The sequence below is a fragment of the Somniosus microcephalus genome, chromosome 3, assembly GCF_052327205.1.
Source record: "Somniosus microcephalus isolate GS21.2 chromosome 3, FLI_Smic_1.0, whole genome shotgun sequence".
Taxonomy (NCBI): Eukaryota; Metazoa; Chordata; class Chondrichthyes; order Squaliformes; family Somniosidae; genus Somniosus; species Somniosus microcephalus.
This window is the reverse complement of record NC_140989.1, coordinates 367,894,206-367,918,899: the sequence shown is the minus strand read 5'-3', so window position 1 is coordinate 367,918,899 and position 24,694 is coordinate 367,894,206. Positions and strand designations below refer to the sequence as shown.

The 24,694-nt window shown below is 46.2% G+C and overlaps 2 protein-coding genes across 3 annotated transcripts in view; both read left to right on the top strand.

Annotated features, from left to right (window-relative positions):
- rabggtb (Rab geranylgeranyltransferase subunit beta) overlaps window positions 1-24,694 on the top strand; it is a 231,591-nt gene that overhangs the window by 100,507 nt on the left and 106,390 nt on the right. The window lies entirely within an intron of this gene.
- acadm (acyl-CoA dehydrogenase medium chain) overlaps window positions 1-24,694 on the top strand; it is a 72,004-nt gene that overhangs the window by 26,933 nt on the left and 20,377 nt on the right. For both annotated transcript variants that reach the window (XM_085983553.1, XM_085983552.1), the window contains exons 6-8: window positions 916-996; window positions 1,093-1,223; window positions 12,674-12,782. In XM_085983553.1, coding sequence (XP_085839679.1) covers window positions 916-996; window positions 1,093-1,223; window positions 12,674-12,782 — 321 coding nt within the window. The remainder of the gene's footprint in view (window positions 1-915; window positions 997-1,092; window positions 1,224-12,673; window positions 12,783-24,694) is intronic.

Sequence of the window (24,694 nt, the reverse complement as noted above, 5' to 3'; positions counted from 1 at the left end):
TTTAAATTCTTTTTTCTCTCCAAAATTCGGAAGCTAAGAGCAATTGTTGCATCTCTCCACCTGATTCACATCAGCCCAGACTGGAGATCGGGGCTTGGCCCGTCTGCCTGTATAGCTCGGCTTTCACCAGCTGAGCTATACAGAGGATTATCATCATAGACCAGAACTAGGGCCCATAAATATAGGATAGTCACGAATAAATCCAATAGGGAATTCAGGAGAAACTTCTTTACCCAGAGTGGTGAGAATGTGTTACTCGCTACCACAGGGAGTGGTTGAGGCCAATAGCGTAGATGGGCAGCTGGATAAACACATGAGGGAGAAAGGAGTAGAAGGATATGCTGATAGGGCGAGATGAAGAGGGGTGGGAGGAGGCTGGTGTGGAGCATGAACACCGGCACGGACCAGTTGGGCCAAATGGCCTGTTTCTGTGCTGTACGTTCGATGTAATACAGCACAGTAGGAGGCCATTCGGCCCATCGTGCCTGTGTTGGCTCTTTGAAAGAGCTCTCCAATTAGTCCTACTCTCTGCTCTTTCCCCACAGCCCTGCAATTTTTTTTCCTTTTCAAGTATTTCTCCAATTCCCTTTTGAAAGTTACTATTGAATCTGTTTCCACCGCACTTTCAGGCAGCGCGTTCCAGATCACAGCTGGTAAAAAAAAATCCTCCTCATCTCTTTCTTATCCCCCCCACCCGCCCTCCTTGATCTTTTGCCAATTATTTTCTATCTGTGTCCTCTGGTTACACATATGATTGGAAATGAAATGATTCTTTTGGTATACAGTATCAAGATGTTTTTCGAATAGATTGGCTTTTTTCCCTTCTGATAACTTTAGCTGCTTCAGAAAACGATTCCGTCTCTTTGACACTGTGGCGCACTGCCGCCTTTAACTGTTAGCCTCTTTCCTGTCAAGGAAATGCCGGTCATCCTGGCGGGCAACGAGGCGCAGCAGAAGAAGTACTTGGGACGCATGACCGAGGCTCCGCTGATGTGTGTAAGTATAGCTGGATGTTGTGGCTTTACGAAATCCTTCGCTGCAACAAAGAAACGGCGCCCAGCTCCCTCTAACTGAACTCTTCTGCCCGCTCAGGCGTATTGCGTGACCGAGCCAGGCGCTGGCTCCGATGTGGCTGGCCTCAAGACCAGAGCAGAGAAGAAAGGCGACGAGTACATTATTAACGGTCAGAAGATGTGGATCACTAATGGAGGCAAGGCCAACTGGTATGTGTCCAATACTGCTGGCTTCTCCAAAGTGTGGCAATTTTCACCATTATCATCATAGAATCTCACAGCACAGGAGACCACCATTCGGCCCATCGTACCTATGCCGGCTCTTTGAAAGAGCTCCCCAATTAGTCCCACTCCCCCTGCCCTTTCCCCAGAGCCCTGTAAACGTTTCCTTTTGTAGTATTTCTCCAATTCCCTTTTGAAAGTTACTATTGAATCCGCTTCCACCGCCCTTTCAGGCAGCGCATTCCAGATCACAACAACTCGCTGTATCTTAAATCAGAGTCCTCTGGTTACTGACCTTCCTGCCAGTGGAGAACAGTTTGTCCCTACCTATTCTATCAAAACCCTTTAGTTGTGAATCTTTGGAATTCTCTGCCCCAGAGGGCTGTGGAGGCTCAATCGTTGAGTATATTCAAGGCTGAGATCGATGATTTTTGGGCACTAAGGGAATCAAGGGATATGGAGATCGGGCGGGAAAGTGGAGTTGAGGTTGATGATCAGCCATGATGTTCTGCTGTCACCTACTAAAGAGGGGCTACAGCAAAACCTGGACCTGCTGGAGTCGTACTGCCAGACTTGGGGCCCTGACAATAAATCCCCAAAAAAACAAAGTCCTTGTGTTCCAGCAAAGATCCAAACATCAGGGACCCAAAATAAATTTCACAGTAGGAACAACCAAAATTGAACAAACCACTAACTACACATACTTGGGCTTAAAAATCAGCTCTACGGGAAACTTCAAACTGGCTGTGAATGAACTGAAAGAGAAAGCAAGAAGGGCTTTCTATGCCATCAAAAAATCAATCCAAATAGAAATCCCAATTAGCATTTGGCTCAAAATTTTCAAATCAGTAATTGAACCAATTGCACTCTATGGCAGTGAGGTATGGGGACCGCTAACTCAACAAGAATTTGCAAAATGGGACAAACACCCAATTGAGATCCTACATGCAGAATTCTGTAAAAGTATCCTCCGGACTCAAAGGAAAACAGTAAACAATGCATGCAGGGCGGAACTAGGCCAATATCCATTAATAATCACTATCCAAAAAAGAGCCACCAAATTTTGGAATCACCTACAAATGAGCAATCCCCAATGCTATCACTACGACGCCCTGAAATGCCAAGAGCTGACCATAAAGAAGAATACCCTCAGTCAACTAGTCCTGGGACTCAGTGAAGTAACTACTAACAATACTAACAATAACCAGCCCCAGGACAGTGACAGGGTAACACAAAGAATTCGACCCAACACAATCGTCGCTAAGCAAAAGGAAAAATATCTGACATATTGGGCAGAAACAACAAAAACCCAAAGCAAACTCAATTGCTACTTGGCCCTAAACAGACAATACAACATAGCTGATTACCTGACCATGGTAAAGGATAACAAACTGAGAAGAACCTTGACAAGGTACAGACTTAGCGAACATAGCCTAGCGATCGAAAAAGGCAGACACAGGCAGACCAGGCTGCCAAGAGAGGACAGGATATGCTCTCACTGCAGTCAGGGAGTGGTGGAGACAGAGATGCACTTCCTCACAGCTTGTGGAAAATATCAGGGCATCAGGGAGAATTTCTACCAAAAATTCTCACAAATATGCCCTGATTTCAGAAATCTGAATGACAACCAAAAACTCCCATTCCTACTGGGAGAGGAGAGAAGCTGTATAACACTGGCGGCACACTATGTTACAGCTTGCCATGAACAGAGGGACAACCAGTAAACTAAGAAAAGAATATATATAAACAATGCGAATGTATATTTATACACTCAGGGATATACCTGTTTATACACTGAATAGAACTGCGTTTATGTGCTAAACCATAAATGTATTTTGATGCTTTGGCAACATAAGATGTAACTTATCATGCCAATAAAGCGATTTGAATTGTGAATGGTGGAGCAGGCTCGAGGGGCCGTATGGCCGACTCCTGCTCCTATTTCTTATGTTCTTTGGAGAGGGTACAGAAGAGATTTACTAGAATGGTTCCAAATATGAGGGATTAGAGTTACATGGATAGACTGGAGAAGCTGGGGTCGTTCTCCTTAGAGCAGAGAAGGCTAAGAGGAGATTTGACAGTGGTGTTTTAAATCATGAAGGGTTTAGATAGAGTAAATACAGAGAAACTGTTTCCAATGGCTGAAGGGCACAGATTTAAGGCGATTGGCAAGAGAACCAAAGGCAACATGAGGGGAAAAAAAATTTACTCAACGAGTGGTTAGGATTTGGAATGCGCTGCCTGATAGGGCGGTGGATCCAGATTCAATAGTAGCCTTCAAAAGGGAATTGGATAAATACTTGAAGGAGAACAAATTGCAGGGATCTAGGGAAAGAGCGGGGGAGTGGGACTAACTGGATTGCTCTTCGAAAGGGCCGGCACAGACTCGATAGGCCGAATGGCCTCCTTCTGCGTTGTACTATTCTATGTTCTTATTGAATAGCGGAGCAGGCTCGAGAGGGCGTTTGGCCTGCTCCTGCTCCTATTTCTTATCTTACCAGAACTTGTCTATCAAAGTGAAGGATGTTCTCCAGAAGATCTCATTGCTGTTAAATTATCACGATATTTTGATAAGCCTCCACCAGAAACAGTATTAAGGTATTTAATGTGTAACTATGCAAAGTACTGATGTTACCACAGATACAAAAATTTGCAGTATAAACAGTACAGTATTTCCCAGTTTACTAATAGTATTGGTGGGAGGGAGCAGATAATAAAAAGGGCAATAGCAGGAACTAAGTGTCACAAAACATATTTGAAAGTTCTCTATCTGAATGCACGTAGCATTCGTAACAAAATAGACGAGTTAAAGGCACAAATAGCTACATATGGGTATGATCTTGTGGCCATTACAGAAACATGGCTGCAGGGTGACAATGCCTGGGAATTAAACATACCAGGTTATTTAACAATCAGGAAGGACAGGCAGGAAGGAAGGGGAGGTGGGGTGGCTATGTTAATAAAGGAAGGAATCACTGTAATACAGAGAAATGATATTGGGTCAAAGGATCAGGATAATGAAACAGTTTGGGTGGAGATAAGGAATAATAAGGGGAAAAAAACACTAGTGGGTGTAGTATATAGACCTCCGAACAGTCGCAACTCGGTTGGACGGAGTATCAATCAGGAAATAGTTGAGGCTTGTAATAAGGGAACATCTATAATTATGGGGGATTTTAACTATCATATAAATTGGACGAATCAAATTGGGCAGGGCTGCCTTGAGGATGAGTTCATTGAGTGTATTAGGGATGGGTTTCTTGAGCAGTATGTAACTGAACCAACCGGGGGGCAAGCAACCTTAGATCTGGTCCTGTGTAATGAGACAGGATTAATTAAAAATGTCCTAGTAAAGGATCCCCTTGGAATGAGTGACCATAACATGGTTGAATTCCATATTCAGTTAGAGGGTGAGGAGGCTGTATCTCAAACAAGCGTGCTAAGCTTGAATAAAGGAGACTATGAAGGTATGAGAGCGGAATTGAGTAAAGTGGATTGGGAAAATAGGTTAAAGGATAAGACGATACATGATCAGTGGTGTACATTTAAGGAGTTATTTTACAAATTCCAAAAAAAGTATACTCCACTGAGGAAAAAAAGGGTGTAAAAGAAAAGACAGCCATCCGTGGCTAAGTAAAGAAATTAAGGATAGTATTCGACTAAAAACAAGGGCATATAAGGTAGCCAAATCTAGTGGGAGGATAGAGGATTGGGAAAACTTTAAAAGACAGCAAAAAATAACAAAAAGATTGATTAAGAAAGGGAAGATAGATTATGAAAGTAAATTAGCAAAAAATATAAAGACAGGTAGTAAGAGTTTTTATAGTTATATAAAAAGAAAAAGGGTGGCTAAAGTAAATGTTGGTCCCTTAGAGGATGAGACCGGGAAATTAATGGTGGGAAATATGGAGATGGCAAAAACACTGAATGAATATTTTGTATCAGTCTTTACAGTAGAGGACACTAAGAATATCCCAACACTGGACAAACAGGGGGCTATGGGGGGGGGGGGGGGAGGAGCTAAACATGATCAAAATCACTAAGGAAGTGGTACTCGGTAAAATAATGGGACTCAAGGCGGATAAATCACCTGGACCTGATGGCTTACATCCCAGGGTTTTGAGGGAAGTGGCGGTAGGGATTGTGGATGCATTGGTAATGATCTTCCAAAACTCCCTGGACTCAGCAAAGGTCCCGGCAGACTGGAAAACTGCTAATGTAACACCCTTATTTAAAAAGGGCAGTAGACAGAAGGCTGGAAACTATAGACCGGTTAGCCTAACATCTGTGGTAGGTAAAATTTTGGAGTCCATTATTAAGGAGACAGTAACAGGACATTTGGATAATCATAATTTAATAAGACAAAGTCAGCATGGTTTTATGAAGGGGAAGTCATGTTTGACAAATTTGCTGGAGTTCTTTGAGGAAGTAACATATAGGGTGGATAAAGGTGAACCAGTGGACGTAGTGTATTTAGACTTCCAAAAGGCATTTGACAAGGTGCCACACAAAAGATTATTGCTTAAGATAAAAAATCACGGGATTGGGGGTAATATTCTGGCATGGATAGAGGATTGGCTATCTAACAGAAGGCAGAGAGTTGGGATAAATGGTTCATATTCAGACTGGCAATCAGTAACCAGTGGTGTTCCGCAGGGGTCAGTGCTGGGTCCCCAACTCTTTACAATCTATATTAACGATTTGGAGGAGGGGACCGAGTGTAACACATCAAAGTTTGCAGATGATACTAAGATGGGAGGGAAAGTAGTGAGTGAGGAGGACATAAAAAACCTGCAAGGGGACATAGACAGGCTAAGTAAGTGGGCAGAGATTTGGCAGATGGAATACAATACTGGAAAGTGTGAGGTTATGCACTTTGGCAGGAAAAATCGTAGAGCAAGTTATTATCTTAATGGCAAGAAACTTGAAAGTACTGAAGCACAAAGGGATCTGGGGGTCCTGGTGCACGAAACTCAAAAGGTTAGTATGCAGGTGCAGCAAGTGATTAAGAAGGCCAATGGAATGTTGGCTTTCATTGCTAGGGGGATAGAATATAAAAATAGGGAGGTATTGCTTCAGTTGTACAAGGTATTGGTAAGACCGCACCTGGAATATTGCATACAGTTTTGGTGTCCATACTTAAGAAAGGACATACTTGCTCTCGAGTCAGTACAAAGAAGGTTCACTGGATTAATCCCGGGGATGAGGGGATGGACATATGAGGAGAGGTTGAGTAGATTGGGACTCTACTCATTGGAGTTCAGAAGAATGAGAGGCGATCTTATTGAAACATATAAGATTATGAAGGGGTTGGATCGGGTGGATGCAGGGAGGATGTTCCCGATGATGGGTGAAACTAGAACTAGGGGGCATAGTCTTAGAATAAGGGGCTGCTCTTTCAAAACTGAGATGAGGAGGAACTACTTCACTCAGAGGGTGGTAGGTCCATGGAATATGCTGCCCCAAAAAGCTGTCGAAGCTACATCATTACATAAATTTAAAACAGAAATAGACAGTTTCCTAGTAGAAAAGGGAATTAAGGGTTACGGGGAGCGGGCAGGAATTTGGACATGAGTCTAGGTTCGGATAGGTCATGGCCCTGTGGGTAGCGGAGCGGGCCCAGGGGCCGTGTAGCCTGATCCTGCTCCTGTTTTCGTGTGTCTAATGCTGTTAGATTCAGGAGATAGTCCTGTCATAGTGGATTGACGGTTAGGATCAGATCAGCCATGATCTTATTGAATGGCGGAGCAGGCTCGAGGGGCCAATTGGCCTACTCCTGCTCCTATTTCTTATGTTCTTATGTTCTAAATTGCCAATTACTGTGTGAATGGCATCATCCATCAAGGGACTTAAAGGGCACTTGCCATTGAAATTGTTTTCCATTTCTGATACCAGACCAGAGTAAAAACCCTCGCATATAATTAAAACCATCTCCATTATGGTTAGAATACCAGAAATGTTATTGTCCTCTTGCGCACGCTCTCTCATGCGCGTGCGCTCTCTCTCTCTCTCCAAAAATCTAATAATGAATAGTCAGCATGGATTTCAAAAGGGAAAGTCTTGCTTGACCAACCTCACTGAATTCGTTGCAGAGGTAGCAGAGAGAGCAGACAAGGGTAATGTAGTAGACGTAATTTATCTAGATTTTCAAAAGGCCTTTGATAAGGTACCACATAATAGACTAATGAATAAGGTCAGGGGACAAGTAGCAGAATGGATTGCTGGCTGGCTTCAGGACAGAAAGCAGAGAGTGGGAGTGAACGGTAGCTATTCACAGTGGCAGAAGGTGGGTAGTGGTGTTCCACAAGGATCGGTGCTGGGACCACTGTTGTTCACAATTTACATTAACGATTTAGACTTTGGAATCAAAAACACAATTTCATAATTTGCGAATGACACCAAATTTTGGGTTAATAGTCAATACTGAGGAGGACTGCAACAAATTTCAAGACATTAATAAACTTGCAGAATGGGGATATAATTGGCAAATTAATTTCGGCACAGATAAACATGAGATTTCATTTTGGTAGGAAGAATAGGGAGGTCACATATTACTTGGAAAATCAGAATCTAAATGGAGTAGAAGAGCAAAGTGATCTTGAAGTGCAAATACAAATCACTATAAGTAGCGACGCAGGTTAATAAGGCCATGAAAAAAGCAAACCAAGCACTGGGGTTCATTTCTAGAAGGGTAGAATTGAAAAGTAGAGAAGGATGTTCTTGCCATGGAGGGAGTGCAGCGAAGATTCACCAGACTGATACCTGGGATGGCAGGAATGACGTTTGAGGAGAGATTGGGTCAATTGGGCTTATACTCGCTGGAGTTTAGAAGAATGAGAGGGGATCTCATTGAAACTTATAAAATTCTAACAGGACTAGACAGACTAGATGCAGGAAGGATGTTCCTGATGGCAGGGGAGTCCAGAACCAGGGGTCACAGTCTAAGGATAAGGGGTAAGCCATTTAGGACTGAGATGAGGAGGAATTTCTTCACCCAGAGAGTGGTGAACCTGTGGAATTCTCTACCACAGAAGGCAGTTGAGGCCAATTCATTAAATATATTCAAGAAGGAGTTGGATATATTTCTTAAGGCTAAAGGGGTCAAGGGATATGGGGAGAAAGCCGGGACAGGGTACTGAATTTGGATGATCAGCCATGATCTCATTGAATGGCGGAGCAGGCTCGAGGGGCCGAATGGCCTACTCCTCCTATCTTCTATGTTTCTAAATGTGTATCGAACCTTGGTTACTATGTACAGTTCTGGTTGCCATATTATAAAAAGGATATAGTGAGACTGGAGAGAATGCAAAAAAGATTTACAAGAATGCTACCAGAAATGCGAGGGTATACCTATCGGGGAAAAGATGAACAGGCTAGGTTGCTTTTCTCCTGATGGAGGTCTTTAAAATTATGAAAGGTTTTGATAGACACAGAGAGAGTGTTTCCACTTGTGGGGAAGAGCAAAACTAAAGGAAATCAATATAAAATAGTCACCAAGAAATCAAATAGGGAATTCGGAAGAAACTTCTTTGCCCAGAGAGTGGTGAGAATGTGGAACTCGCTCCCACAGGGAGTGGTTGAAGCGAATAGTATAGATACATTTAAGGGGAGGCTAGATAAACACATGAGGGAGAAGGGAATAGAGGGTTATGCTAATATAGAGGAAAGGAGGGTGGAGGCTCGAGTGGAGCATAAATGCCAGGACGGACTGGTTGGGTCGAATGGCCTGTTCCTGTGCTGTATATCTTATGTTCCTGCGCAGATCTTCTCACAAGCATCTGATGCTAATGTTGGGCGAATTGTCCCACATACTAACCACTCAACAGCCTTATTATTGGCTGAATTAAACTGCTTTTGATTCATTCATCTTTAGTCAATTGGATGTCTGTGTGAGATCTCTGAAGCCATGATGCGAGGGATGCCCTCTAGCCTTTTAAACGTACAGCTAGATATTCAGTATGTAGAGTTAATCTACATTGGCTCTCCTCGATTAAAAAAAGAATTCTCATCCGTGTGTTCAAAACCCCTCCCTCTCTCTCTAAACTCCTCCAGCCCTACAAGCCTCCGAGATCTCTGCACTCCTCCAATTCTGTCCTTTTGCGCATCCCCGATTCTCATCATCCAATTGGCGGCCGTACCTTCACCTGCCTTGGCCCTAAGCTCTAGAATTCGCTCCCTAAACCGCTCTGTCTCTCTGCCTCTCCTCCTTTAAGACGCTCCTTTAAAACCTACCACTTTGACCCAGCTTTAGGTCAGTTGTCCTCATAGAAACATAGAAGACAGGAGCAGGAGTAGGCCATTCGGCCCCTCGAGCCTGCTCCGCCATTCAGTGAGATCATGGCTGATCATCCAAACTCAGTACCCTGTTCCTGCCTTCTCCCCATATCCCTTGATCCCTTTAGCCTTAAGAAATATATCCAACTCCTTCTTGAATATATTTAATGAATTGGCCTCAACTGCCTTCTGTGGTAGAGAATTCCACAGGTTCACCACTCTGGGTGAAGAAATTCCTCCTCATTTCTGTCCTAAATGGCTTACCCCTTATCCTTAGACTGTGACCCCTGGTTCTGGACTCCCCCGCCATCGGGAACATCCTTCCTGCATCTAGTCTGTCTAGTCCTGTTAGAATTTTATAAGTTTCAATGAGATCCCCTCTCATTCTTCTAAACTCCAGCGAGTACAAGCCCAATCGACCCAATCTCTCCTCATACGTCATTCCTGCCATCCCAGGTATCAGTCTGGTGAATCTTCGCTGCACTCCCTCCATGGCAAGAACATCCTTCCTCAGATAAGGCGACCAAAACTGCACACAATACGCAAGGTGTGGTCTCACCAAGGCCCTGTACAACTGCAGCAAGACATCTTTGTTCCTGTAATCGAACCCTCTCGCTACGAAGGCCAAGATATCTCCTTATGTGGCTCGGTGTCAAATTTTGTTTGATAATCGCTCCTGTGCAGCGCCTTGGGACGTTTTACTATGTTAAAGGCGCTGTATAAATCCAAGTTGTTGTTGTGCTTGATCTGGTTTGCGGTTTCAGTTGTCAGTTAGAAACTCAGCTCTGGCCTTGCGGACACTGTCCGTTCAGCCCTTGCTCTGGTTTACAGTCTCGAACCGCTCCAGGGGATCCATTATTCCACATGATGTGTCCTGGACACTCGATTTCCCTGCAATCATCCACCGTGATGGGTTGAGCAGTGTTTAATGACCTTGTGGGAGTGTCAGCCTACACTTCCCGCCGCTCGCCGCTGAAATGCAAACAGGACTTCGACCTTCGACACGAAAGAGTGGAAAATAATTAAAAATATCCCGGCCTTTGTCAGCACTTTTAACCACCTTTACGAACACAGAGGGATATTTTTAGGCATGGCCATTGCAAACTCCTCCTGAAATCAAGTTGCACTCGGGTTATTTCACTACCATTGTGGCGCAGGTTACCTGTTGTGTTATGTGTTTTGACGCAGCCAATTTTAAATTGTGTAACAGCACTGCAGCTTTGTGTTGAGGTAGATGGTCCCTTTCCTAGATTGGAAACAGTAAGGCCTAATGAAATCATAGAATCACGCAGCACAGGAGGAGGCCATTCGGCCCATTGTGCCTGTGCCGGCTCTTTGAAAGAGCTCTCCAATTATTCCCATTCCCCCCCCTTGCTCTTTTCCCCCATAGTCCTGTCATTTTTTTCTTTTCAAGTATATATCCAATCCCCACTACACTGAGCAGCTGAGGCTACACGGCTCAAGGTGAACTGCTAAAACCTTAGGTGATCCGCTTGCTATCTTTGCCATCTTTTAACCAATGTAATAGATTATTGTGGGATTGAACAGTGTGCAGCTAATTGGTAGATGTCAACGCTCCAATTAAGGTACCAGTTTTATTGACGGTAGTATTGAAAAATAGCATTTTTGGGAGCTTGTAGGTTCACACCTGCGCCTCCCCACCCCCCCACAATTCAGGGTCTCCCAATTGGGGAGGAGGAGGCAGGGGTGTGGGGGGGGAAGCATCCAGAGACTTTTCCAGAGATGGGTGGGCTATCAGAGGGTGAGTCGCCCTAAGGCTCACTCCTGCATCTCTTAGCAACTGCCTCTCGGGAGAGGCATCGACCAGGGCTCAGTGTGCTGCACTTTAGGAAGGACACCAAGGCAGAGGAGATTTACTAGAATGGTACCAGGGATGAGGGACTTCAGCATTTGTTCATATTACTGCGAATAGAGCTCATAGCTTAATTTGCAGCCCCATAACTTTCTTTAAAGTTAATCCCAGGAATATACCTATATTCAGCAACAACCAGTCGCTGAAGGTAAGCATGCAGGTGCAGCAGGCGGTTAAGAAGGCAAATGGTATGTTGGCCTTCGTAGCAAGAGGGTTTGAGTACAGGAACAAGGATGTCTTGCTGCAGTTGTACAGGGCCTTGGTGAGACCACACCTTGAGTATTGTGTACAGTTTTGGTCGCCTTATCTGAGGAAGGATGTTCTTGCCATGGAAGGAGTGCAGTGAAGATTCACCAGACTGATGCCTGGGATGGCAGGAATGACGTATGAGGAGAGATTGGGTCAATTGGGCTTATACTCGCTGGAGTTTAGAAGAATGAGAGGGGATCTCATTGAAACTTATAAAATTCTAACAGGACTAGACAGACTAGATGCAGGAAGAATGTTCCCGATGGTCGGGGAGTCCAGAACCAGGGGTCACAGTCTAAGGATAAGGGGTAAGTCATTTAGGACTGAGATGAGGAGGAATCTCTTCACCCAGAGAGTGGTGAACCTGTGGAATTCTCTACCACAGAAGACAGTTGAGGCCAATTCATTAAATATATTCAAGAAGGAGTTAGATATATTTCTTAAGGCCAAGGGGATCAAGGGATATGGGGAGAAAGCAGGAACAGGGTACTGAGTTTGGATGATCAGCCATGATCGCATTGAATGGCGGAGCAGGCTCGAGGGGCCGAATGGCCTACTCCTCCTATCTTCTATGTTTCTATAATAAACCTTTATAAAACAGAGTTCGGCCCAGCTGGAGTATTGTGTCCAATTCTGGGCACCTCACTTTAGGAAGGATGCCAAGGCCCTGGAGAGAGTGCGGAGCAGTGTGCCCTCTAATTTTGTTTTGGGCCGCGCAGCCCGTTTAACGGACTGCACGGCACATTCAGAAATCCATGCATGCACAGTTTTTGCATTTAAAAGCCGGCGAGCCGACTGCGTGGGATCTCCGGAGCACTGCACGGCCACACAGCTTAAAGGGAGCATTGGTGCAGAGGAGATTTCCTAGAATGGTACAACCAGGGACTTCAGTTATGTGGAGAGACTGGAGAAGCTGGGATTGTAATATTGGGGAGTCCAAAAAAGGCTGAACTGAAGCTAAAAATTATTTTTTTTTTAAATTGGAGGTAATTTTGCAGGTGAATAGTAATTTAAACATTTGTAATGTTTGTTTCACTCCAAGGTTTTTTCTCCTGGCCCGCACAAACCCAGATCCCAAAGCCTCTGCGGGCAAGGCCTTCACTGGGTTCATCGTGGATTGCGACTCCCCTGGAATCCAGATTGGAAGAAAGGTATTTGGTGAATGTGCTTTTATGCCGAAATGTTTTACCGGATTTGTTTCACCACTTGAGGTATGTAATCGGTGGGCATGTGTATATAGAGAGCAATCGCAAGGTAGGATTGAATGGTGAGGCCCTTCAGCCCCTTTGAACTCATCCTTCCAGAATACTGACCCCTACCACCCTCCCATTACAGCCCTTGACTTTTTCTTTGAGTTAAACCACATTTAGAATACTGTGCACAGTCCTGGTCTCCATTTTAAATACTTGAAGGGGCAACAATTCCAGGGCTCTGGTGAAAGGCAGGGGAGCGGGACTTAATTGGATCGCACTTTCAAAGAACCGGTACAGGCACGATGGGCCGAATGGCCTCCTGCGTTGTATCATTCTATGATTCTAGATTGAGGAGTATATAGAGGCACTGATGAAAGTGCAAATATGGTTTAGAAGGATGACATCAGTATTGAGAGGTTATACCGATCAGGAAAGATTAAACAGGCTGGGGCTCTTTACTCTAGAAAATAGAAGGCTGAGGGGGGTGACCTGATCGAGGTCTTTAAAATGATGACAAGGTTTGATAGGGTAAACTTGGAGAAGATGTTTCCACTTGCATGGGAGTCAAAGACTAGGGGCCATCAATATAAGATCAGTCACTAATAAATCCAATAGGGAATTCAGGAGAAACGTCTTTACCCAGAGTGGTGAGAATGTGGAACTCACTCCCACAGGGAGTGGTTGAGGCGAATAGTATAGATGCATTGAAGGGGAAGCTAAATAAGCACATGAGGGAGAAGGGAATAGAGGGTTATGCTGATGGGGTGAGATGGAGGGGTGGGAGGAGGCTCATGTTGAGCATAAACACCGGCATAGCTGGGCCGAATGGACTGTTTCTGTGCTGTACATTCTGTATAATGTTGGAGCAAACTGATGAGCAGGAAAAGGCTTGTGAATTGCCATCAAAACTCCATTTGCCAATGGTTAGTCAGTGACACAATGGAAAGAAACCTGGGCAAGGTGGGACCTATTGAACTCTCTGTTGTATTACCAGTCCTGAAGCTGGTGAGCGGAACAGTGGATAGGCCGTGCAGTACAAGGTGAGCGTAGCCTCATGGAGCATCAGCCAGCTGTTTGGCGTTTTGCTCTTAAAGTGCGTACTGCCAATGTTCACACATAGTTGCTCAGTTACATTGATCGGAATAAGGCAAGCGCATTTGGTACAATTATTACCAAGGCTGCTCAGATAGTGCACTCATTGCGTGGTCTGGCAATTCATTCGTAGAGTAACAGCAGTATCGCTGGCTGAATGTGCAGGCCAACTGAAGATAATTGGCAGATCACAACCATTATCCCGGGGTCTGTGTCCCAATAAACCCCATTATCCCAGGGTCTGTGCCCCTATAAACCCCATTATCCCAGGGTCTGTGTCCCTATAAACCCCATTATCCCAGGGTCTGTGTTCCTATAAACCCCATTATCCCGGGGTCTGTGTCTTTATAAACCCCATTATCCAGGGGTCTGTGTCCCTATAAACCCCATTATCCAGGGGTCTGTGTCCCTATAAACCCCATTATCCCGGGGTCTGTGTCCCTATAAACCCCATTATCCCAGGGTCTGTGTCCCTATAAACCCCATTATCCAGGGGTCTGTGTCCCTGTAAACCCCATTATCCCAGGGTCTGTGTCCCTATAAACCCCATTATCCCAGGGTCTGTGTCCCTTTAAACCCCATTATCATGGGGTCTGTGTCCCTGTCAAATGCCACAGCGTTTCAGTCCCTTGTGATTAATGTTGGTGTAAAGCCTTCGACACACTGAAATCAACACAACAGCTGTTGACCCCAGTGACCCAGACCCTCGTTCTTCAATTGCTTTATATTAGGTTCTTGTGATACTTGAGTTTCAACAGGTTAACGACCAGGTACCCAAATAAGACTGAAGTGTCTTCTTTCACATGTGACTGAAGGAATAATAAATGTACAACCATCAGCAAATTCAGTTTGTTGTCCCTGGTGTTAACCTGTGTTTTGAACTTGCTGTGTGTGGAAAATTAAAGGACTTCTTCCCCAACCTGTCACCGGAAATAGCCTTTAAACATAAATATGGAATGTCAGAATAACACAACTTCCTCTCCCAACTACTTTAACTTTGTTCTTGTGTGGGTACTGCTCGTTAAATGAACCTTAGCACTGACTGAGGTCAGTTTAATCTATATCAAAAGAAACTTATAAAATCATAGAATGGTTACAGCACAGAAGGCAGCCATTCGGCCCGTCAAGCCCGTGCCGGCTCTCTACAAGAGCACTTCAGCTAGTCCCACTCCCCCGCCCTTTCCCCGTAACCCTGCAAATTCTTTTTCCTTCAGGTACTTATCCAATTCCCTTTTGAAAGCCATGATTGAGTCTGTCTCCACCGCCCTTCAGGCAGTGCATTCCAGATCACAACCACTCGCTGTGTAAAAAAGTTTTTCCTCATGTCGCCTTTGGTTCCTCTGCTAATCACCTTAAATCTGTGTCCTCTGGTTCTCGACCCTTCCGCCAATGGGAACAGTTTCTCTCTATCTACTCTGTCTAGACCCCTCATGATTTTGAACACCTCTATCAAATCTCCTCTCAATCTTCCCTGCTCTAAGGAGAACAACCCCAGCTTCTCCAGTCTATCCACGTAACTGTAGTCCCTCATCCCTGGAACCATTCTTGTAAATCTTTTCTGCACCCTCTCTAAAGCCTTCACATCCTTCCTAAAGCGCGGTGCCCAGAATTGGACACAATGCTCCAGTTGAGGCCGAACCAGTGTTTTATAAAGGTTCATCATAACTTCCTTGCTTTTGTACTCTCTTCTTAGGCAGTCCCTCGGAACCGAGGATGACTTGCTTCCACATTAAAAATGAGCTCGCATGTGACTGATTAGTCCAATGCGGGACCTACAGTCTCTGTCACAGGTGGGGCAGACAATGGTTGAAGGGACGGGTGGGTGGGGTGCTTGGGTTGATGTGCGCTCCTTGCACTGCCTGCATTTGGCTTCCGCTTGCTCCCGGCGAAGAGACTTGAGGTGTTCGGCGCCTTCCCGGATGCTTCTCCTCCACTTTGTGCGGTCTTGGGCCAGGGATTCCCAGGTGTCAGTGGGGATGTTGCACTTTTTCAAGGAGGCTTTGAGGATGTCCTTGAAGCGTTTTCTCTGCCCACCTGGGGCTCTCTTGCCGCGCCGGAGCTCCGAGTAGTGCGCTTGTTTTGGGAGTCTCGTATCGGGCATGCGGACAATGTGACCCATCCATTGGAGCTGATCGAGCATGGTCAAAGCTTCGATGCTGGGGATGTTGGCCTGAGCAAGAACACTGACATTGGTGCGCCTATCCTGCCAATGGATTTGCAGGATCTTGCGGAGGCAGCGTTGGTGGTACCTCTCCAGTGCTTTGAGGTGCCTGCTGTACATGGTCCATGTCTGAGGCATACAGCAGGGCGGGTATTGTGGTGTATGTAACCTGTTCCACCTTAAAGAGAACTACCTTAAGAGATGTACTACTTTCTCTTGGCTGCTGTATACTGTAATACTGTAATACCGGTGGTGACCACACCGGTATATAAGTGTTGCGCAAGGATTTGCTGGGCAGTTCAGCCCTGACCTTCGAATAGTAAAGACCTGTTAAAAGTTATTCTTGTTGTCTGTGTCCAGTGATTGATCCTAAACCTAACTGGGACATACAGACTCAACAGTGGCGACGAGTCCGATCTTACCCTGCGGCAAATTTCCATCCAAGACAGCTTCGTCCTCAAAACGGGCGTCGAGAAGAGGCATCCGCCCTCATCATCCTGCTGAGCACCATCGCACGGGAGGCATCGAGAACCCGGGTTAAAAAGAAAAAGAATTCTGACCACGAAGCCCTCCATCAGCGACAGGCAGTGTTCATCCCTTCTACCACGGTGGTGGGTAAGCCGATCAGCGACACGAGCAGAAAGTCGGCCGCGTTGACTGTGGAGTAGGGGAGGGAAAACGGAGGAATAAGGGCGGAGAGCTCGACCACGGCCAGTAGAAAGGGCCGGGCAGCAATCGAGGCCGAGAGGCGCAGCGACTGGGGCAGCTTAAGGCTCGAGAGCCACAGAGAACTCAAACACAGCCGGTGTACAGGACCGGGCTGCGAGCGGGGCTGCGAGGCAGAACAGCGTCGGGGAGTTGAGAAGCTTAAGGCACGAGAGCCGCGGAGATTCAAACGCAGCCGGTGTAAAGGACCGGGCTGCAAGCGCGGCTGCAAGGCAAAGCAGCGTCGGGGAGTGAGAACCGCTGGGGAGGCGAGAACGGCAGCAGCAAGGCAATCGCCATTGCAGCCAGTGGGGGAAGAAGGCAAATGCGGGAATCCGCCATTGTAGTCGGCGGGGGAAGAAGACGAGCGCGGGAAAGACCGCCAAGCGCGGGAAGCCGCCATTTTAGTAGGCGGGGGAAGAAGACAAGCGCGGGAAGCCGCCATTTAAAAAAAAAAAAAAAAAAAAAAAATTTTAAACTTGCAAGGATGCCTAAACATGGGAGCATTAATACCTTTGATAGTGATGTCGAAGATTGGACCACGCATGTAGAACGCATGGAAGTTTATTGTAAAGCAAATAAGGTACCAGATGATGAGAAAGCATTAACCTTATTAAGCTCAATGGGGGCGAAGACATACGGGCTGTTGAAGCACCTTCTATCACCAATTAAACCGGCGGATCAGACCTTCGCGAATATTGTTACTGTCCTGAAAAATCATTTAAACCCCACGCCGCTGATGATAGCGGAACGATTTAAATTTTACAGAAGAACGCAGTTGAAAGACGAAAGCAACGCTGAATTTTTAATTGAACTACGTAAGCTATCGAAGTACTGTCAGTTTGGGACAGGGCTAGCAGATGCGCTGAGAGATAAATTTGTGTGTGGATTGTTAAAAGAAGGAACACAAAAGCGACTGCTTGAAGAGAATGATCTTACGCTTGATAAAGCTGTCACTATTGCAGCATCGCAAGAAGCCGCAGCAAGAGGCACTGCGGAAATGCAGCTACGGTCACCGGAACTCTGTACCAATCAAATGGTCTTGGGTACAGTAAAATGTTATCGTTGTGGAAAGACAACGCACAATCAGAACCAGTGCTGGTTCAAAAATCAGGAATGCAGAAAATGTGGCAGGCTTGGTCACATAGCTAAAGTATGCCAGTCAGGAAAGAGGACCAGCAACAAAAAGTCACCGCAGGAAAAGTACAGAAAGGTACACAAGGTGACAGAGAACAGTTCGAACGAACAGAAGTCAGATTCAGATGCCAGCAGTAATGAACTGGGTAGTCTAAGAGTACACAATGTTGGTAAGGAAGCAGACCTCCAAACAATTTGGGTCACACTTCAGATAGCAGGAGTCCAAGTGAAGATGGAATTGGACACTGGATCGGCATTGACGGTCATGAATAAGAAAGATTACAAAAGGTTATTCCCACATATTCTCCTACGGGATACGGAGATTGTATTGAAAACATACACTGGGCAAAGAGTATATCCCATCGGGAAGATAGAGGTAAAGGTGGTCCACAAGGGCAAAGAAAGCCGAGGAATGGACTTACATGTGCTACCTGAGGGAGGTCCACCACTACTGGGACGGGAGTGGATTAGGAAAATAAATATGGACTGGCATTCCTTAAAAGTACTAACGGCAGATTCCGGTACCAAAGATGTCAAACCTAAACGATTGTCCAGAATATTGGACGATGCTAAAGAGGTGTTTCAACAAGGACTGGGAACACTGAGAGGAATTACGGCAAACATCAAGATTGAAGAACATGCAAACCCGAAATTTTTCAAAGCCAGACCGGTACCTTATGCAATACGACCTGCTGTGGAAGCTGAGCTGGAAGGGCTAGAACGTTCAGGAGTACTGTCTAAGGTAGACTGGAGTGAGTGGGCCACGCCCATTGTCCCAGTCATGAAGCGTTCATCGAGCAACAAGCCGGGGGAACCGGGGAAGGTTCGCATCTGTGGTGATTTCAAGATCACTGTTAATCCGGTGCTTCACACGGTGCAGTATCCGCTTCCACGGATTGAGGATATCTTCGCTTCATTGTCTGGCGAGAAACACTTCACCAAGATAGACCTGGCGCAGGCGTACTTACAGATGGAAGTTGAGGAAGAGTCACGCCAGTATCTCACGATCAACACGCATCGAGGCTTGTACCGGTATAATAGACTGGTTTTTGGAGTGGCATCGGCTCCAGCAATTTGGCAGAGGGCCATGGAGCAGGTATTACGGGGAATTCCAGGTACACAATGTTGTTACCTGGACAATATTCTGATTACAGGAGATGATGACGAGGAACACCTTGCAAACTTGGAACTGGTGCTCACCAGATTGAAAGAATATGGTCTTCGAGTTAATCGCCAGAAATGTGAATTCTTTCAGAAGCGGATCTCGTACTGTGGTCATGTCATTGACCAGGAGGGGCTTCATAAGTCTCCTGACAAGATTGAAGCTGTTGTGAAGGCTCCCGCTCCGGATAATGTATCCCAATTGAGGTCGTTTCTAGGGTTGATTAACTATTACCATAAGTTTCTGCCAAATTTATCCACGGTGCTGCACCCACTGAATGCTCTTTTGCAGAAGGGAGTACCATGGAAGTGGAGCGAGGACTGTAAGAGGGCCTTTCGCGAAAGCAAGGCATTGATCACCTCAGAGGAAGTGTTGGCTCACTTCAACCCAACGCTGCCTATTCGTTTGGCTTGTGATGCTTCTCCATATGGTATTGGGGCAGTACTCTCACACAAGTTGCGAAATGGCCAGGAGAGGCCAGTTGCGTTCGCATCCAGATCATTCACCTCCGCTGAGCGCAATTATGCTCAGATAGATAGGGAGGCTCTCAGCCTTGTGTGGGGAGTAAAGAAGTTTAATCATTACCTGCAGGGCCAAAAGTTTACGCTTCTGACAGACCACCAGCCGTTGGTATCCATTTTTAACCCTAAGAAGGGTGTTTCGGTGATGACAGCACAGAGACTCCAGAGATGGTCCCTTTTCCTAGGGGCACATCAATATCAGATAGAATTCAAAGGTACAAAGCAGCATGGTAATGTTGATGGGCTGTCGCGCCTGCCACTACCTACAGAGGAGGAGGCACCGACGGTTGACCCTGTTGAGTTATTTCACTCGACCATCATCGAATGTTTACCAGTCACCAATGCAAGTATTGAAAGAGAAACCAGGAACGACCCGACACTGTCCAGGGTCTACGAAGTGACAGTGAAGGGATGGCCAGCACATGGTGATCCACTGTTACCGGCATTCTCAGCAAGACGAGAACAGCTGTCCGTCTGTCAAGGAACATTGATGTATGGAACAAGGGTGATTATTCCTCCTAAGTTAAGAGAGAGAGTTCTAAAGGAACTGCATGAAGGTCATCTGGGGGGAGTCAAGATGAAAAGCCTTGCTAGGGCTTATGTGTGGTGGCCGGGTATCGACCAACAGATAGAGGAGCTGACAAAAAGCTGTTCAGGGTACCAAAAAGTGCAAAATGCACCTCCGATTGCACCGCTGCATCCATGGGAATGGCCTTCAACCCCATGGCAACGTGTACATATTGACTTTGCTGGTCCTTTCATGGACTCCATGTTTTTAATTGCGGTGGACGCACATTCTAAATGGCCAGAAGTGATTAAGATGACTACCACTACCTCGGAAAAGACGATCGCGGTGTTAAGAACGATATTTGCAAGAAATGGATTGCCAGAACAAATATGTTCAGACAACGGACCGCAGTTCGTGTCAGAAGAATTCCAGGGATTCATGAAGAAGAATGGGGTGAAACATTATACCTCTGCCCCATATCATCCGGCTACAAACGGGTTGGCCGAGAGATTTGTACAAACGTTTAAAAAAAGCAATAAAGGCCATGAGCGAAGATCAGATTCCACTACAACACAAGGTGGACAAATTCCTACTGGCATATCGAAACGCCACTCATGCAGTGACAAACCGAAGTCCTGCCATGATGTTCTACAACAGGAGGTTGCGGTCCAGGTTGGACTTAGAGTCATAGAGTTTTACAGCACAGAAAGAGGCCCTTCGGCCCATCGTGTCTGCGCCGCCCATCCATCCCTGTCCAGTCTAATCCCATTTTCCAGCATTTGGTCCATAGCCTTGTATGCAATGGCATTTCAAGTGCTCATCCAAATGCTTCTTGAATGTTGTGAGGGTTCCTGCCTCTACCACCCTTTCAGGCATTGAGTTCCACATTCCAACCACCCTCTGGGTGAAAAAGTTCCTCCTCAAATCCCCTCTAAATCTCCTGCCCCTTACCCTGAATCTATGCCCCCTTGTTATTGACCCCCCTACTAAGGGGAAAAGTTCCTCTTTGTCTACCCTATCTATGCCCCTCATCATTTTGTACACCTCAATCAGGTCCCCCCTCAGCCGCCTTTGCTCCAAGGAAAACAACCCCAGCCTGTTTAGTCTTTCTTCATAGCTGAGGCGCTCCATCCCAGGTAACATCCTGGTGAATCTTCTCTGCACCCTCTCCAGAGCAATCACATCCTTCCTATAGTGAGGCGACCAGAACTGCACACAGTACTCCAGCTGTGGCCTCACCAGCGTTTTGTACAGCTCCATCATAACCTCCCTGCTCTTATATTCTATGCCACGGCTAATGAAGGCAAGTATCCCATATGCCTTTTTAACCACCTTATCTACCTGTTCCGGTGCCTTCAGGGATCTATGTACATGTACACCAAGGTCCCTCTGACCCTCTGTACTTCCTAGGGTCCTACCACTCATTGTGTATTCCCTTGCCTTATTTGTCCGTCCAAAATGCATCACCTCGCACTTTTCAGGGTTAAATTCCATTTGCCACTTTTCCGCCCATCTGACCAACCCGTTTATATCGTCCTGTAGCCTGAGGCTTTCCTCCTCGCAATTTACCACCCCACCAATTTTCGTGTCATCTGCGAACTTACTGATCATACCTTTTACATTCTCATCCAAATCATTTATGTAGATCACAAACAACAAGGGACCCAGCACCGATCCCTGAGGTACCCCACTGGACACAGGCTCCCAGTCACAAAAGCAACCTTCGACCATCACCCTCTGCCTCCTGCCACTCAGCCAGTTTAGGATCCAACGCGCCAAGGCACCCTGGATCCCATGGGCTCTTACCTTCTTGACCAGTCTCCTATGCGGGACTTTGTCAAAAGCTTTACTGAAGTCCATGTAAACCACATCCACAGCATTTCCCTCATCCACCCCCCTAGTCACCCCCTCGAAAAATTCAATCAGATTTGTCAGACATGATTTACCCTTGACAAAGCCATGCTGACTATCCCCGATTAATCCTTGCCTCTCCAAGTGGAGACTAATTTTGTCCCTCAGAATTTTTTCCAATAATTTCCCTACCACAGATGTTCGGCTCACTGGCCTGTAATTCCCTGGTTTATCCCTGCTACCCTTCTTGTATAATGGTACTACATTAGCTGTTCTCCAGTCCTCTGGTACATCCCCTGTGGCCAGAGAGGTTCTGAAAATTTGTGTCAGAGCCCCTGCAATCTCCTCCTTTGCCTCCCACAGCAGCCTGGGATACATCTCGTCCGGGCCTGGGGATTTATCCACTTTTTGGCCTGCTAAAACCGCTAGCACCTCCTCCCTCTCGATGCTAATACGTTCAAGTATGTCACAGTCCCCTTGCCCGATTTCTATGTCTGCATCGTCTTTCTCCATAGTGAACACAGATGCAAAAAATTCATTTAAAACCCCGCCTACATCCTCTGGCTCTACACACAGATTGCCACTTTGGTCCCTAATGGGCCCTACCCTTTCCCTGGTTATCCTCTTGCCCTTAATATACTTATAAAACATCTTAGGATTTTCCTTTATTTTGCTCGCCAGTGTTATTTCATGGCCCCTCCTCGCCCTCCTAATTTCTTTTTTTAAGTATGCCCCTGCACTTTTTATACTCCTCTAGGACTTCTTCCGTCTTTAGTCTTTTGTAACTGCCAAAAGCCCCCCTTTTATTTCTAATGCATTTTTGTATATCCCTTGTCATCTAAGGTTCCCTTTGCTTGTTGGTCCCACCCTTGACCTTTACAGGAACATATTGGCGTTGTACTCTCTCTATTTCCCTTCTGAAAGTCTCCCACTGTTTTGATGTGGATTTTCCTATAAGTAGCTGCTCCCAGTCCACTTTGGCCAGATCCTGCCTTATCATATTAAAATCGGCCTTCCCCCAATTTAGAACCCTTATTTCCGGGCCGTCTTTGTCTTTTTCCATGACCACCTTAAATCTCACTGAATTATGGTCACTGTCGCCAAAATGCTCTCCTACTGATACTTCCACCACTTGCCCGGCTACATTCCCCAGAATTAGGTCCAGTACCACCCCCTCTCTTGTAGGACTTTCTACATGTTGGCTCAAAAAGCTCTCCTGGATGCACTTTAAGAATTCTGCACCCTCTAAGCCTTTCACACTCTGACTATCCCAATTTATATTGGGGAAGTTGAAATCCCCCACTATTATTACCCTATTATTTTCGCACTTCTCTGAGATTTGCCTACATATCTGTTCCTCTATCTCCCCCTGACTTTTTGGGGGCCTATAGTACACTCCCAACAAAGTGCTTGCCCCCTTTTTATTTTTAAGTTCTACCCATATGGCCTCATTAGAGGAACCCGCTAATATATCATCCCTCCTTACAGCAGTAATTGACTCCTTAATTAATATTGCAACACCCCCTCCCCTTTTACACCCCCCTCTGTCTCGTCTGAAGATTCTATACCCCGGAATATTGAGCTGCCAGTCCTGACCCTCAACCATGTCTCCGTGATAGCAACAATATCGTACTCCCATGTGTTCAACAACAACTTCAGTTCATCCACCTTATTTGCAAGACTCCTTGCATTAAAATAAATGCCTTCCAGCCCTGCCATATTCCCTTTTGCCTTCACATATTTGCTCTGCCTTCCCAGCTGACTTGTTTTTTCCTCTGTATTTGGCTGTAAATCACCCCCTACTATAGCTCCACTCTGTACCCCATCCCCCTGCCAAGTTAGTTTAAACCCCCCCCAGCAGTGCTAGCAAACCTCCCCGCAAGGATATTGGTTCCCCTCTGGTTCAGGTGTAAACCGTCCGACTTGTACAAGTCCCACCTTTCCCAGAAGCAGACCCAGTGATCCAGGAAACTAAAGCCCTCCCCTCTGCACCATCCCTTTAGCCACGCATTCATCTGTTCTATCTTCCTATTCCTATACCTACTAGCACGTGGCACCGGGAGTAATCCAGAGATTACAACCTTTGAGGTCCTGCTCTTTAATCCTTCACCTAGCTCCCTAAATTCTTGCTGCAGGACCTCATCCCTCTTTTTACCTATGTCGTTGGTACCAATGTGGACCACGACCTCTGGCTGTTCACCCTCCCCCTCCAGAATGCCCTGCAGCCGCTCAGTGATATCCTTGACCCTGGCACCAGGGAGGCAACAAACCATCCTGGATTCACGTCTACGGCCACAGAAACGCCTATCTGTTCCCCTTACTATAGAATCCCCTACCACTATTGCTCTCCCACTCTTTTTCCCACCTTCCTGGGCAGCAGGAGCACCCCCAGTGCCAGGAAGTTGGCTGCTGCTGCCTTCCCCTGGTGAGTCATCCCCCTCAACAGTATCCAAAGCGGTATACTTGTTTGAGAGGGGAATGGTCACAGGGGTCTCCTGCACTACCTGCCTGCTTCTATTGCTCCGCCTGGTGGTCACCCATTTCCTTTCTTCCTGTGCAGCCCTTCCCTGCGGTGTGACCAACTCACTAAACGTGCTATCCACGACCCTCTCAGCATCGTGAATGCTCAACAACCCATCCACCCGCAGCTCCAGCGCCTCAATACGGTCTGCTAGTAGCTGCAGATGGATGCATCTCTGGCACACGTGGTCACCAGGGGCACCGGGGTCCCTG